This window comes from Epinephelus lanceolatus, chromosome 4 (assembly GCF_041903045.1).
Source record: "Epinephelus lanceolatus isolate andai-2023 chromosome 4, ASM4190304v1, whole genome shotgun sequence".
Lineage (NCBI taxonomy): Eukaryota > Metazoa > Chordata > Actinopteri > Perciformes > Serranidae > Epinephelus > Epinephelus lanceolatus.
The window spans coordinates 17175708-17191601 of NC_135737.1; the positions used below are offsets into that span (position 1 = coordinate 17175708).

Consider the following 15894-nt stretch of genomic DNA (forward strand, 5'->3'; position numbering starts at 1 on the left):
AGGTAATTATACACCAAATAATGCATATTTATATTACATTGCATCTCTGCCAATATCTCCCCCCAAATCCTACACACAGAACCTCTAAAGAAACTGTTTTGTGACCAGTACAAAGAACACAGAAGACATTCACTGGGACACTGCCCATAAATGTTTCACACTAAAACATATATTTATTCAAAAAACACACAATTTCTTGAAAAATTATTTATTTGCAGACCATGCTGTGCTTGTGGTCTATGTTACAAATACTTACATCACATACAGTATGCATTTTTAACAGTAACCATTCCCAAAACATCCAAATGGTATATTTATAGGTAATACATATGTATATACATACATACATGTGCATAAAAAAAAGCTCAGAATGCACTCAAAGCATTAGAGTGGAATAAAAGAACCACAGTACATTAACACGGTGTCAAACTTAGATAAGCAAGCAAATTGAAAATATAAATCACATGTGGGGTAAACATTTCATGACAGTATGATATCACAGGTTGCATAGAATTGTTTTCAATTTTAAAACAAAAATGCAAATAAACTTGGCATTTAAAAAGTAGTGATGATGAAGTTAGCGTCTATTATACGATATACAGTAATATGAGGTAATCAGATTTTATGGCAATCCGGTGCCTGGATCTGGAAAACAAACAAACAAAAGCCAAAACACTGATACATGGAAAGCTTGTATGATGTTCATCTTATCTCCACAATGTTTAAATGCAAACATGGCACATAACCTATATATGTGTATTGTATACTGAAATCCCAACAACAAACAACTTACACAGTTTGAGAAAAGTAGGTTTAAAGCAAAATTTAAAGGGGGTGATACAAGATTTGTGTTGGTGCTAACAAGAATTGAAAAATAAATACATTTCAAACTAATAAATCAGGGAGAGGACAGCAGTTGTGACGGTAAAGATAACTGAGGGTAAAACGTTTCATTCCCTTTAAGTGAAATCTGCTAAACTTATTAGACAAGATATCAAGGTTTAACAAAAAATAATAAAATAACAGCACAGTCAACACATAGCCCTGTTGTGAGAAGGATCAGGAGTCCCAGCTATCTATACTAAGCTACAGTAGTTAACACTTAGAAATTTAGCATACTATTTGTGCCAAGAGTGAAAATAGTTCCTGTTGGAAATAGTGGATCTGGAACCGCTACTATAGTACACTGTACATTGCAGACCAGCTGTCTTGAAAGTCAACTCAATACTACAGATTCTAACTATCTCACATCTCTTATTTGATTTAGTACCATGTATCAATTATAAAGACTTAAAATCATACAGTGTTTTAACTACTAAATATTGGGGGGGGGCTTAGCAAGAACAATTGGCCATTGATAAATACTATTTTTCATTGGATACACTGTAAAACACAAACTGGTGGAAATACAGTAGATCAGATGTGTCTGTCCATTCAAATCAGCATTTAAAATCTTTTTTTTTTCTTTTTTACAATTTTAAACTGTCTTAAAATACAAAAATATAAATGCATGCAAAAGCATGTGCACAAGAAAACAATGTGAAAAACATTTTTTTCACTTGAGTGAATGTCTTACTGATCACACAGGACAAAACATAACATACATCAAAAAAACCTCAAAATTCTGTGATTTCTTAGGCACGCACTGAATCTAAGGACAAATCATTCTCTATAGGAACAGACAGGTTTACCCAGTGTAAGCAAACTATGGACAGTGTCTTGATGCAGCAAATCAAACATACAAAGCTCGTTGTTAACAACTACTACAGTATGTAAAGTATCAACCTTCTCTTGACCTACTCAGATTAACACCAAATGCCATTCAAGTTAAGAGGCATTTTCTGTAGCACCTTTGGAAACGTAATAACACCTTTTTTTGGATCAAAGGGCATCAAAAGCAAATCAATAAGTGAGTGCTGACAACTTGACTAGTGCCTTGTAACAGCTGCTAACAAAGTCCGTCTCCAAGTTAGTGTCCAGACCACTCCCTGGCTGTGGAAGTGATGCAGTATTTCAAGTAGATTTCTGAATAGAATCAAAGCTCTTGTAGTTTGTGTTGCTTCACACACAATCTTCAATTTTTATCTAAATGTGAGGCACTTGCAAAACAAAAATATTAACTAAAACTCTCAATCATCAGTCTGTTTGTTAGACCTCTGAGCTGTCACTGAGGGCTTGTGTCATCATGGGCTCTGCACTGCTGGAGCTCTTGGGTATGTCTTTCTTATCTTGCTTGGACCGGACCAGTAATACTACCACGATGATGATGAGCACTGTGAGGAGCAGCCCGACAAAGACCCCAATGATTAACACTAGTCTGTCATTACTGTTGTCTTTCTGGTTGAGCTCACGGGGGATAATCCCTTTGGTGAAGATCTCCCTCTCTTGGCTCGTCCTCTGCTGGCTGCTGCGATCCAGTGTGATGTGGAGGATGTTGGTACCACGGTTGTTACTCTGACCTATCTCCTCTATTATATCTGGCACATCGTTGACCGATCTTCTGGTGCGATGTTGACCTTTTGGAGGCAGATTTGTGTGCTGGCTCATCACATGGTACTCCAGGCTTCTCTTTCCTATGCCACGGTTAGCGTTGTCTCGAGAACGGACAGTATAGATGGTATGAATGTACCACTCTCTCCCTGCAGACACCTGGAGAAAGTTACAGTTTTAAAAAACATTACCTGTAGGTCATTTTATGGCACATCTTTCTGCAGAACACCATTTGTTGATGCTTAAGAGTTCAGTAATAAAAGAAAAAAAAATCTCCATAAAATACTGTTAATACTATTACAAATACAGCTACTGTTAATGTAGCTTACCTTCATGGACCCATGTTTGTTGTGGGGGTTTTTTTCTGCACCACTGTATATCTGGCCACCTCAAACATACGGTGTGACCAGTGAGTTACTGTGCAGTGGAGTTAAAAAGCAGACTTTTTTTTAACTACTGGAAAACACTCATCAGGCCTGTGGACATACTGATACTGACTTGTTCCTACTTAAAAAGCCAAGAAACACAGACTAACTGACCAGAGGAAGCTATCTGGACTCGATGAAAGAGGGAGAGTCTGAGTCACACATACGATCCTGTAATCAGAGGCCGCACAGTATAAAGGCCAGCCTGCACGGTGACAGGATTGCTCAGTCACAATAAGGTTTCCACGATGAAAGAGTCAGGTCAGTGAGTCTTTTTTTCCTCTAGGCTTGTTAAGAAGAAAAAGTAAAATATCAGAGGGTCACTTTCTGTGACTATGATATACATTATTTTCATCTTGCTCTTTTCACTTGCTCTACACACAGCGGGATGCCACACCAGTTCCCTGAGAGTTACATTCCAGGCTGAGCTAAGTGGCCACACAAAAATGTGAATTCCAGGACAAAATATCCTCTTGGATGCACCATAGATTGGTTAAATAATGAGAATGTGGACTATTCAAGCGTGTGCATTGAATGTGTCTCTTGTACTTGACCTTTACACTGACCTGGAAGAGAGCTGAGGACTCAAGTCTAAAACCATCTGACCCAGGTTGTCTCACTAGAGCTAAAGCGCTGTGGTCATCAACTGCAAGGAAGGCGTTAAAAGCTACAGTGCCAAATGACCGGGCCTGGGTTTCTGGCTGGGCCTTGTCCTGGAGTGAGAAGATGACACAGGAAGGAATGTAGGTTTGAATGGACACAAAGCACATGTGACGTGATGAGATATACTTTTGTTACTTACAATTATCTTGAATCTGTAGAGTAGTGAGGGAGCATCAGCCAGACAGCCAAATTCAAAGTTGCTGGGGTTGTATTTAGGGACGTATCCATCAGCACCAGTGCACAGGAATACTTTCTCTATGTTGCAAATGAAGGAGTCGCCCAAATTCTGCACTGGATCCACCATCACACGGCCATAAATTGTATCCCCTGTGGGAGGAAAAATACAGTTTTCATCGATGCAAAACACATGTAACACATGACGTGCATTAACTTCATGGCTTAATTGAAAGTTGTACTAAAATGGTTTGGTTATTTACACTGGTGCAGTTCTCTCAAATGATTTTATTTGGCTCAGACAACAATATCAAGAACCACAACAAAGTGCAGCTAACACTACTCTGTCATTTTTGGCAACAAGAGCTGTCCACGCTTACACTGAACAGCAGCTTCAAGGACTTTTCAGACTTCAAGACGTTGAGAAAAACAAAATTCAGGTTCTCCATAATTAGTTTGTTTTTGGAAATACATTAAAGTAGTCAAAATGACACTTCATAGAGGGCTTATTTTCATTTCAATTTTATTCTGTTGGGTCAGGAATGAATTTCTACTAAACTCGTTTCTGCTAAATCAACGAATGTATTCATTATTCAGGGATTTCTTTTTGATCTGTAGAGGGATCTGTAACAGTCCAAGACGCTAAGCAATGAAATACATGCAGCTGTCCATGCAATTTCAGTAACAATTTGGGCTCTGTTGCTTTTTTTAATCCACAAACTTTCAAGGGCAGTTGGCATTTTATGACTGTGTATTATTGCCTTACCCTGTGAGAAGGCAGTGTCACTCTCCTGTCCAAAGCCCATGGAGCCATCTGAGAGCCAAAGCGTCCGCTTAGAGAGTAAAATCATCTGCGTGTTCAGACTGAACTCAGTAGCCACTGGGTCGCTAACCTAGAAACACATAGAAGACAGACAGACACACGAACCATATTCAGAGACAAAGCCAAGCAAAGTTAACAGGTGAACAACCTTTTCTGATTCCGGTAAACACACCATTGTAATTTTTGTTCAGATGTCATGCGGATTACTGTTAATTTATTATGCTGATCTGTTCGGTACGACATCTATTGCACATCTGTCCGTCCTGGAAGAGGGATCCCTCCTCAGTTGCTCTTCCTGAGGTTTCTACCGTTTTTTTTTCCCCGTTAAAGGGTTTTTTTTTGGAGAGTTTTTCCTTATCCGCTGCGAGGGTCATAAGGACAGAGGGATGTTGTATGCTGTAAAGCCCTGTGAGGCAAATTGTGAATTGTGATATTGGGCTTTATAAATAAAATTGATTGATTGATTGATCATACACTATGCCTGGTAATTTGTAGACTTGTCAGTGTACACTGACATGTTTGAGGCTTGTATTTGCAAATAGTTTCAGTCTCATTATTCACATTGTGGACAATCAGACCAACACGTGTCAAGCTGTAACAAGTTTAGATAAAGAATTTGGTCACTTTTCTACAGTTCATATAATTGTCAGTGGGGTCTTTTTTTAACCTTTTGTCATGCAAAATAAGAAATTCAAACATCTTTTTGTTTTTATTTCTGGCAAAGCCATAAATGAATTTGGCCAGCCTTGCTATTATAACTGTAAATGTTGTTTTTGATGCTGGGGTGGTTAGATGTTGGCATCAGCATCAGGAGCTGGATACATAGCACTGCAGGTGCAGCTAAATGGATTAAAGGGGGGGGGGTTTGATTAGAGATTTGTTCCTGTCAGCGTAAGTGAGAAGAGTTGCAGTTTTATGAGTGCTTGATTAGATGAAGAGAACCAGAGGGGAGTTACCTCTTAGATTTTTCAAATGATGGGACAACAGAGAGAGGCAAGAAACTAAATAACCTAATAGAAGCCAAGGGGTGTGGCTTACAAGAAATAATAAATACAGAGAAGGGGTGAATTAATCTTGTAAAATAAACTTTCACAAATATTTATATGCACAATTTTTAATGTATAGTAGTAGTTTGTATTTAAATAACCAGTTGAGTATCTGTGTCGACTATATCCATGTCATCCATGCTTTAACTTGTTTGCCATGCATAGTCTCATACTGAGGACACTGGTCAGGTGATCTGTTTCTCCAGATCACAGGTGCAAGGGGGTATGGCCTGAGGAACAAAGGGAAGTGAATTCTTTGGGTGGTGTGAGACGAATGAGAGGGATAGATAGAGGGATAAAGAAGGATTGAGGAAGACTTCAGTTGAAAGGGGGGAAAGCATTTAGACCATTTTATGGTTGGACCTCATCCATCTAAAATCAGCAAGGAATCAGTGTGATTTGAGAACCACAACTGTTGAGCAGTGGGCTGAAAATCACGACTAGGCTGGATATCCATTTCCCAATACATCTGGTGAGCTCAGTCCTTTTTTTTCAGTGCATGGCTTTTTTTCCCCTTTTTATTGTGATTTGAAACGAAGACAATTTGATTTTGGACATTTTGGTCAGATTACGCAATCTTGTTAAGGTGGACTTTTTTTGAGTTGGACAAACCTTGTGGACAGTCAAGTGAACATTACAGTTATCTTATTGTGAGCTTATTTGGGGAGTGGTGGGTGTTCTTAATAAGTTGTTTAAGAATACATCTAAAGGTAGTGGGGGTCAGCAATTCTGCTGATAATGGAGCTGTGGAGTTCAGCATGTTAGCTGTACCAGATTAACCATCCCTCTTGCTTCCACTGTTCTTTTCTTTTTTTTTTTTTTTTTTTACATCCATCGCCTTTCCCTTGTTCTGTGCACAAGCACGATTGCCCCCTGTTGCTGTTCGGCTTGAATAGTGTTGTGTGGTTCAGTCTGAGCCACTTTGTCCCATTTACAGTGTATGATCACTAGATTTCTTTCATTGCACACACAGACAGCTAGTGGACCATAAGAAGATATTAGCTCAACTTGACAATATGTGTACTGGAAAAGAATCACTGGTTGCACCTTTAGATGATGTCTTAATGCTTTCCTTTGTTGTCAGTAGGATTTTTGAAGGCAACCCAAATTCTTTGAATTTCGTCTTTTAACCAGGTCTTGTGCAAAAAAAAAAACCTCTGACAAGGACAAATGCAATGAAACTGTCATTCAAGTCAGACTTCCAAGTTGGAACCTTGGGTAAGATCCATCCAGCCTGAATTCACTGACATAAACACACCTGACAGGTGGTGCACACAGTGAAGAGTGCAATGATATTTTCATCGCTTATATTACTTTATGTAGTGTTTTATGAAGTGTGTGTGTTGTGAGGCATGCTGTAAGAACATTGTAGCTGCCATTTCCATCTCCATTTAGTTGATTTGTGCGTCATAAAAGTCTTTGCGAGCATGCATCTCTGTCTTCATCCACACAAAACAAATGCACACAACAACTTTATGCCATGGCTGTAGTGGTTCACACTTGGTGCCCGTTTACACAATTTTGACAATTTGACAACAATTTTTGGTAATTGATGTAGGTCCTCTATAGATGCTTGTGAAGCTCAGAGACTTGACATCAACCATTGTTTATTCAGGGAAAATTGATTGAGCGTTAAGCTCTTTTGATACAAACATCAGTTTGCTGTGGGTGTCCATGTTGTCCTGAGCAGATGCACTGGGACACATTCAGATCTTAAGTCAGGAATACCAGTTCGGAATTACTGACTTCCAACTTGCACTGGATTGTAGCATTATTATCACAGTCGCTTTAGAAGTGTTGTCGTACCTTGGCTTCAAAATTAAGTTGATTGTTATAAGATGGCTGAACCTCTCAGTGCATTTTTAATTATGCTGATGTTAATTTAAGAAAATATTATCTTCCATTTCTTCCTATCTCATTTTAGACAAGGTGAGGTCACCTGCTGAAAGCGGATGTCCACGTCAAAGGTAAGAGGTTCTCTGGGATTGCAGACAGGAGGGATGGTGTACTCTAGGCTGGGAGGGGATGTGCAGGGGATCAGCTTTACTGTATAAGTGCCAGAGTAGTCACGCACCTGAGAGGGAAAATTAGGTTTAGTAAGAATTAGGAGTACAAACAACAGAAAATAATTAAACTGCTCCTTGGAAAAAAAACAAAATGTTTACTCACAGCAAAATCAGATATAAATGTCCACTGCTGGATGGGCTGGTTGTAGGTGGGCTCATTCCTCACAAGACTGAGGTTAAAGGTCAAACCAGGGTGGTCCGGACACATGACCATGGAGGTAAGTGGAGAAGCTGATGGAAAAATACATCAGTTAAGATATGTGTAGCATCAGCATGCTCAGCAGCCAAATAAAATACCTCAAAAAACAAAAATGATACATTTGATTTAAAATGAGTATTTAAGTGTGGCTTGAAATGCATCGTCACAGGTAAAAGCCATGAAGTTAAAAGCTGAGTCACATCATATACCACATCAAATTTACACAGTTAAACCCTACATCACTTCTATGTGACATACTGTACCTGGATGTGCAAACACAAATAGGCCTCTGAATCGAGCCTCAGTGCGGAAATTGACAACAAGTCGTCCCTGGCCATTTATACGCATGCTGGTTGGATACAGAGCGCCTGCAAAGACAATCACAGACACAGTTTAAATTTGGCTACTTAACTAATTCTTAATCCCAATTTGATGAGCATGACATATTGTTAAGTTATCTTCAATTTAATGCAAACTACTGTTTACGTGTTACCTTGTAGTTCAGCCTCTGGTGGGCTACCGACACCATCCCTCCATAAGATGGCAGTGTCATACACAAATGTGAGCCTCAGCTCTGACTGTAAATCGAAGTGCTGCCATCCTCCTGCTCCCACAGGGGAGTGGAAGACATAGGACACATGGAGTGGGACTCGTAGGGTCACATAGGACTGAACCAGATTCAATACCTGCAGTAAAAACCAACATGTTGTCTCAGGGAAAAACAATTAAATTATACTTAACAGATAAATTTAGCCTTGTTATAGAGATATCAGGAGGAAAACATCAAGATGCCCCAAATAAAGTGCATATACAATATCTCTCAAGATAAAATATTCTACCATTATAGCTGATTCAAGTTTTATTCTGCATAATGCTTCAGTCCATATATTGATCAGAGTTGGCAATGCATATTGGTGAACTTAAAGCACACTTCCATGCCTATAATGATAACTTTAAGTAGGCATTAGTAAATTAATATGCTCGCAATTAATATGCATGTACAGGGCTTGAAGAAAAACGGTGGCTTAAATTAAGCTGCTACATTAAAAGGGCTTAGTGGTTACATGTTGTGTTTTTCTTTTAATGAAGCAAAAGAGATTTATGGCTGCCATGTTTTTTCCTGTGTTGGACTGGATCTTTTATGCCTCTGCTCAGGTATTGCAGCTTACCATGCTTTACTTAGATTCAACACAAACTGAAAAGCCTTAGCTAATCACTGTAAGCTTTACTCCTGAGATGGCCTGCTCTGGCAACCCTAAGGTGCACACTGGTATACATATAGATATATATATATATATATATATTTTGCAGATTGTTTTAAAACTCCAATATTTTGAGTCCTGAATGCTTTAAAATCTATTTTTAAAGGACAAGACAGAATTGCTGTGGTGTCAGTGCTTAAACTGATATTTTAGATGCATGGCTTGCACTGTACTTTGTTTCTCTTTGGATGTCATGTGTTTAAGTATTGTCTGCTTTGTGTCTGTGTAAAATCAACTGTTTGTATCTTGTGCTGCTGCTCCCCTTGGCAAGGACTATTTTTGATCTTGATGGGAACTATCCTGATTAGATAAAAGTTTATAAATAAATAAGAATAACTGTAAGATTGAATATATACTCCAAGTGTTAATGGACTCTTGCCACCTTTTAAACTTAATCAATTTAAAACATTTCTATAGCAAATCTAATGTATCCAAATCACAACTTTTTGGTTAACATTAAAAAAACACAAACTGCACTACATTTAAATTTGTTAGGGATATTGAATTGTCCCAAACTTTCTCTCTCTAAAAGAATTGTCCTAAAATGGTCAAAACAAGTGGTGAAAGTCCTCAGAGGGAGCGCTCTCTGGTATCTGCACTTTCCTCTGACCTGTGAGAGGTACCTGCCTACACTGGCTCTGTGTTCATGTGGAGGCGTGCCTCTGGGAGCTGAGAGCTCAGGCAAATGATTTGCAGAATGGCCTTCTGACACAACCTGCTGGGCCTTAATAGATTCCTATGGTCCTGTTAAGCTGGGCACTAAGCCCTACACTGTGACATGACACTGGCCCTGGCCTGCACAGAGCTGTCTTCGCTCGGGCTGCCAACCCACTTAGAGGAGCACTCGGGTCACAGGGCACCCACAAACAAAGGCACTTTCTTTTTCCCTTGATCCTGCCTGCATATCCTGAAACTGAACCTGTGACGCCTCAGTCTGTGCATCTACATACCGTCTTTTGCTCTGCTCAGTAACCATAGCAACAAAATCTACATACAGTGCTGTACAAGAGCTGAATGTATACCATTTTCCCTCTTGATGGAAAGACATTCCGGACAAGAGGAGAGGTTTTATTCCTACAAGAGACTGTCTGAGTAGTCTGAGGGTCAAAACTATTCATCTCTTCCAGAACTAGCTGTTATTTTCTTTTATAAATGATTGAATTACTGCTGAGCAATGTGGTCACTAATTAAAGAAGATAAAAGTGGAGTGCTTACTGCTCACCATTTTGTGCAAAGTATGCCTATTATTGGTTTAACCTCAAGGTATTACTACTGACCAAGGTAAAGTTTATATTACCAGCAGCAGTCTGCTTACTTGTCAAGACATGTTTATTATTGCCACATTCTCATTTATATCACGTGGCTACAGGCAACAAAGTACCACTTGTTGAGAAAGGCTGCTATCACCTGGGTGATACCTTTGTTATTAAATAAACCTGAAGCCATGTAAAATGAGAAACTCCCATTATAATAACAAACCAATATACACTCTTATATACCTTCAGTGCCAAATTTATTTGCAAGTGCTGTAGGGGTTTAATTAATAATCCTGGGAAGGGAGCGCAGTGGAGGTTTTCACCATGATGTGCCTCCTGCACTCTTACTGCCCTTCTTTATCAACACTCTACCTTAATTAACTGCAAGTCAACTAACAGTAGGTTTCCAAGGTGAATGCAAATGTTGAAATCTGCAAGGCATGTATGCCAGGAGGACACAGAGGGCTTTAATATTTCCTCTTTCCAGCTTCATATACAACAGCTGCTGCTGCAAAGACCTCATTGCACACATGGCAGAACAGACGAATACAGATTTTTATGAGGCTGTTGGTTATTGACTTGCCACTTTGAGAAGACAAATAACTGCTCTTACCAGGAGTTGAAGGGAGCAGGGTGTCGGGTTAGTCATTACTACAGAGGTTAACATGGGTCTGCAGACAATGATGGATGACGTCTCTACAGGCTAGTATTTACTTTAGAATCTTGAAAAGAAAACCATGTAGGCAAGCAGGGTTTTAATATGCCTGTAAATGATTAATTTGGATTGAAAACCCAGGGAGATTTTGAATTGAAAAGTGGGAAAGACTCGTTACAGGACAGAACAGACCAGTGACTGCTGAGTTCACATTCCTTTCCTCAAGGGGGTCTGCTGCTTTACTGTACTGAATCCTTGCTCCTCATGTCTAGAGATGACAAAAGGGGTCAGAGGTTAGCCAAAGCACGAAGGTGGGCCTGCTTACCTGTCCATCAGTCCCAATGGTGCCTCCACAGTCACTGAGTAGCTCAGACATGTCATAGTAGCTGGTAAATTCCCACAAACAAGCCTCCAAGTTGAGGTTTCTGTAGAATCGTAATGCACTGGATCCCCTGAGGGAAGTGCTGTATTGGTAAGAGGCCGTCTCACCGATTACTTCTGGATTTTTGGTGGCTTCAGTAAGGAAGCTGTAGCGAGTCTTGACCTCAGTGTAGTCCAACAAATTGGAACAACGATGATTACCAACACGGGTACCGTCAGGGCTCAAAGTGAGCTCAAAGTTAGACAGGGCTCTGGTGGAAATTACAGGCAACATACCTGAGGAAGAATACACATAGCAGTCAGAAGGTGTAATGTTAGTTAGTGTAATGTTAGTAATGTTAGATTCACAATTTAGGAAAAAAACATTGAAATTGCTTCTTGTTAAGAGTGTAGTTGATGGGTGACATATGGGGTGAAGATGTTTCCAGCTTCACAGTTGAAAACTATGGTAGATATTCAATCTGCTGTTCCTACCATCAATATGGGGCATGGTGACAGTTAGTTTGATGAGGTTCGGGTGGTCTGTATCTTCTGTTCCAGTATACCGCAGCTTGGCAGAGAAGGGCTCAGCCCCCACTGTGCCTGCAACACGAGGCTGGCACATTCCTGCAACCACGCCGTAAACAAACAAACATCAAACGTTTTGTTCCCCTAACAATCCTCCACAGAAAATTCTTTTATGTTACAGTTTTCTGTCAGAACAAGGACAACAAGTACTGCGGTGGGAGAGCAAAATGCAGCCAGCAGCTGCTTATCGCGTTGAGCCATTTCCATGAGAGAGACTAAACACTTTAAGCTAGAGAATGAGCTGCACTCACCCTCGTCCATGCTGATAGACACTATGGGGCTACTGAGCTCCAGACCTTCATCACCATTAGAGTTCACACCCCTTGCGGCACACTGGACCCTGGAACCAGCCTGAAAGTAGACTGAATCCAGAGTGATGAGCTTGGAGGAGGTGAAGAAGGTATCAAAGTCCACTTCCCTCATAGGGCTGGTGACACCATCGGGGCCGGTGGGAGCGCTAACAAGCCAACGATAACGAGTTAGGGTGTTGTTGATGTTCTCGCTTACACAGATGGAGCCTGTTCTGTCATAGTCTGGGTACTTGGGGTTACAGGCCTGAAAAGAGAAAGAAGAGATTATGCTTGGGAGTGAAATGCAGCCAAAAATCCTTGCAGCAGCCAAAGTCACTTATATATACTCCTGATGAGCCCTCAAGGTAGTTGCTAATTGAGTGAAGTGTGCACATCTGCTAAATACTACCTCATTAACAGTATTTACCTGTAAAACTGCACTGAAAAAAAGTCTTGCCAAATTAATCATTTGTAGGGGAAATGACTAAAAGTATGCTATTAAGTATTCATTGGAATATCACTTGGGGCATACAGTGACACAAATGACAGGGTATCCGGCCACAGGGAGAGAGTCCCTTGTTCTATCGATGTCATCGTAATGCAGCAGAGAAACCACCATGGGCACCGAGGGGAAGGTGACATCTGCAATGCTGTTGGTCTCCTCAATGTAGATTATGGCTTTGCTCATCTGTTGATTGACAAGCAAGAGCAATTAGGAGGAAGTTAACAGAGAAAGGTTGTTACACACTTGACAGTTAAATTATATGCTAATTTAGCTTAATTTTCACCTTTGTCTCTGCAACCATGTTTTCATCAGGCTTCAGGTGCACGGTAAATGCCTCCCTCATTTCTCTGACACTATCATATAAAATCTCCACCTCCACATAGTGCTCTGTATCACCCTCTTTGAACACAATTTCTGCCAAGAAAGGAGAGATTTGATAATTATTTTTCTAGCAGATTTGAAATATTTTGATAAAAACGCCTTGCAGGATCATTTACCCTCAGATATGGGATGGTAGTCCTCCCCAGAGGTAGCAGATCCATCCTTGGTGTGAACTCGGACAACAGAGACCTTGGAGGTGTCTCCAACACGCAGCACTGGGATCTTCACCACAGACACTTGACCACTTTCCTTCGGCTCATTCACACTGAATTTGGTCTCTCCAAACCTAATAATCGGCTCTGAGATAGCATGGCATATAGTTTTAATCATGCTGTAACTCTGACATTACAGCACACCACATACTAAAGCCCCTGCATATGATATTGTGTTGCCTCAGTAACAATATCCCAAAAGACATAATGGTAGATCTGGGGAAACTGAGGTACAAATTGTCAAAGTTTTTCACAAATTAATTCTATGCTATTGGGATAACTTATAAGATGTTATAATCATCTAAATATTCTGAACATGGTGGCATTTAAACATAACTATTTAAGGAACAACATTTAGAAACAAAACAAAGGATTCTTACTGTCTGCATCGTCTTTGATCTTGATGAGTGTTTCGTTCTGCTTTCCAATAGATGCTCCATATGGAGATTCACTCTTGGGGCTTCCCAATACAAGACGGAGCTCTTCTTCTTCCTCGTGTTCTGTGTCATCAACTAGTACCAGTACACAGGGCTTTTCAATCTCTCCTGAAAGAAAGTAAAGGGAAAAGATACGGAACGACCATATATGTCCTTGCAAATGCTTTTAACATGTAAATAAAACACAAACCATGCAAAGGGACATGTTAGGTTTTATTACACCACCTGGTAAGAAGATGATGATGGAACCATCTGTGTTGGGCCTCTCGTTGAAGTCCATCATGACCTGGGCTGTCCCCTGCCTGCTGTAACAGCGCACTGTGGACTTGTAGCTGATATCTCCACTACGGTATACAGTGGCTGAGATCTGCCCTGAGTTCTCATTGCCCACATACATGGGATCACGGAACTGCACTTTTGGCACTAAAACATAAATAAACCCATACATTAGCACCAGAAATACAGTATAACTATCTTAATTCATTAAGAGGAACTGTTTGAATGAATTTTGATTACAGCTTCACTCACAATCTGAAACAGAGTCATTTATAAGGATGGTAGCCTTGCTCGGCTCCCCAAGGATCCCATTCATGGGCATCCGGAGTACCAGTTCAAACTTCTTTAGCCCCTCCAGCACCGGCTGGCCCAGGTCATCCAGGATGGTTACACGAAACGTCTGCATGGTCACCCCCGTTGCGAAGTCCAGATTCCGGCTGATCCCAACGTAATCCACACCAGCTGCTCCACAACACAATATAGGTCAGACATGTTTCAAAGAACATAGTGCTTATGGGATATAGCGGATATAACACAAATGGACTACAGCACTTGATCATATTTCGACAGCAATTCTCATGTTACTTCATAATTCATTTGTGAATGTCAGGCAGCAAGCAAGATGAAAGGCTATACCCTGTGTGCTGACAAATCGACGCTTTCTATCTCGTGGTCAATAGCCATGAACAGTTGGAATTTGTTGCGTGATTAAAGGCGAGCTGCAAGAAACTGGATATCTCCCCAAGCGCAAACAGGTTATTCATTTGCCATTCTTTGAAGAGTCTGAGTATTGAGAGCTCACCCTTTGCCCACAGGCTTTTCTCATGTACTTATGACCCAGTTATGTGCCTAACTGTGGGCTTGCATTTCTACCACCCTGCATATGATTAGATGCTAGTTATTTTTTACGGTTATAACGCTGGCAAGAGAGGAGATGTTAAGAATCTGTGCAAGAGGGAGAAGAGTGCCTGGGGGCAGAAGATAATAGAGGCTATAGGGAAGGCTTTAAGAGATAGTGACGAGTCTTGGAGTCCAAAGCGTATATAAGTATATCAGAACGCCTAACAGAGAAAGCCCTGACTTCTCTCCCCCTAGCCTAAAACAATGTTTACATTCCCCAGTTCATCCACCCAACATATCCAGCTCTAACATCTCCATGGACTGTTGAGCTCAGGAAAACAAAGAGTGGCAGGGTGATGACTTAAGTCTATTGTTTTTTGTGGTTTACATTTCTCTAAGCACTAACTAGCTAAAGCTGTCAAAGAATGGCGCCTTGCAGGGACACGTACCCTCAGCAGAGACAGGATCTGTCTTTCTGGAGCGCACTGTGACAGTTCCTCCTTTGGAAAGATCAGTCCCCGTCCTCCATACCTGCACCTCCACAAAGCCATCACTCTCATCCACGTGGTAGTCTGTGTTGCCAAAGTAGAAGACGGGAGCTGGGAAGAACAACAAAGGAAGGAGTGAGGAAAAGCAGGCGGGAAGATGTAATCTGTAACCATCTTTACGCTGTTTCACAACAGGATACCTGAATGCCTGTTGTAATTGCTGAGTTGAATCTGTAATAGCGTACTCTGTGAGATTACCTCTGATTATAGGAGAAATTGAGGGAATGTTTCCATCAAACCACCAGCAGGTAGTCAACACTGTAATTGTAGCCCTTAAACAACACTTTCTAACTTCCTGAAATTATGTTTTGGGGGGGATTTCTACATGTGTATTCATTCATCAAGTCACAAAAGCAACCTAGAGGCAGCAGAATTTCCTGGTTCTGTTCTGAATGAGT

The 15894-nt window shown here is 40.6% G+C and overlaps 1 protein-coding gene across 1 annotated transcript in view; it reads right to left on the reverse strand.

Moving 5' to 3' along the window:
• Window positions 1-192: 192 nt before the first annotated feature.
• frem2b (FRAS1 related extracellular matrix 2b) overlaps window positions 193-15894 on the reverse strand; it is a 56776-nt gene continuing 41074 nt past the window's right edge. Inside the window, exons 7-24 of the mRNA XM_033631018.2 lie at window positions 15398-15547; window positions 14361-14570; window positions 14058-14255; window positions 13776-13940; window positions 13300-13482; window positions 13086-13216; window positions 12830-12985; window positions 12259-12562; window positions 11915-12046; window positions 11385-11716; window positions 8380-8572; window positions 8150-8254; window positions 7791-7918; window positions 7561-7695; window positions 4519-4645; window positions 3718-3905; window positions 3482-3628; window positions 193-2649 (exon numbers count right to left, since the gene is read on the reverse strand). Coding sequence (XP_033486909.2) covers window positions 2149-2649; window positions 3482-3628; window positions 3718-3905; window positions 4519-4645; window positions 7561-7695; window positions 7791-7918; window positions 8150-8254; window positions 8380-8572; window positions 11385-11716; window positions 11915-12046; window positions 12259-12562; window positions 12830-12985; window positions 13086-13216; window positions 13300-13482; window positions 13776-13940; window positions 14058-14255; window positions 14361-14570; window positions 15398-15547 — 3485 coding nt within the window. The 3' untranslated portion in view covers window positions 193-2148. The remainder of the gene's footprint in view (window positions 2650-3481; window positions 3629-3717; window positions 3906-4518; window positions 4646-7560; window positions 7696-7790; window positions 7919-8149; window positions 8255-8379; window positions 8573-11384; window positions 11717-11914; window positions 12047-12258; window positions 12563-12829; window positions 12986-13085; window positions 13217-13299; window positions 13483-13775; window positions 13941-14057; window positions 14256-14360; window positions 14571-15397; window positions 15548-15894) is intronic.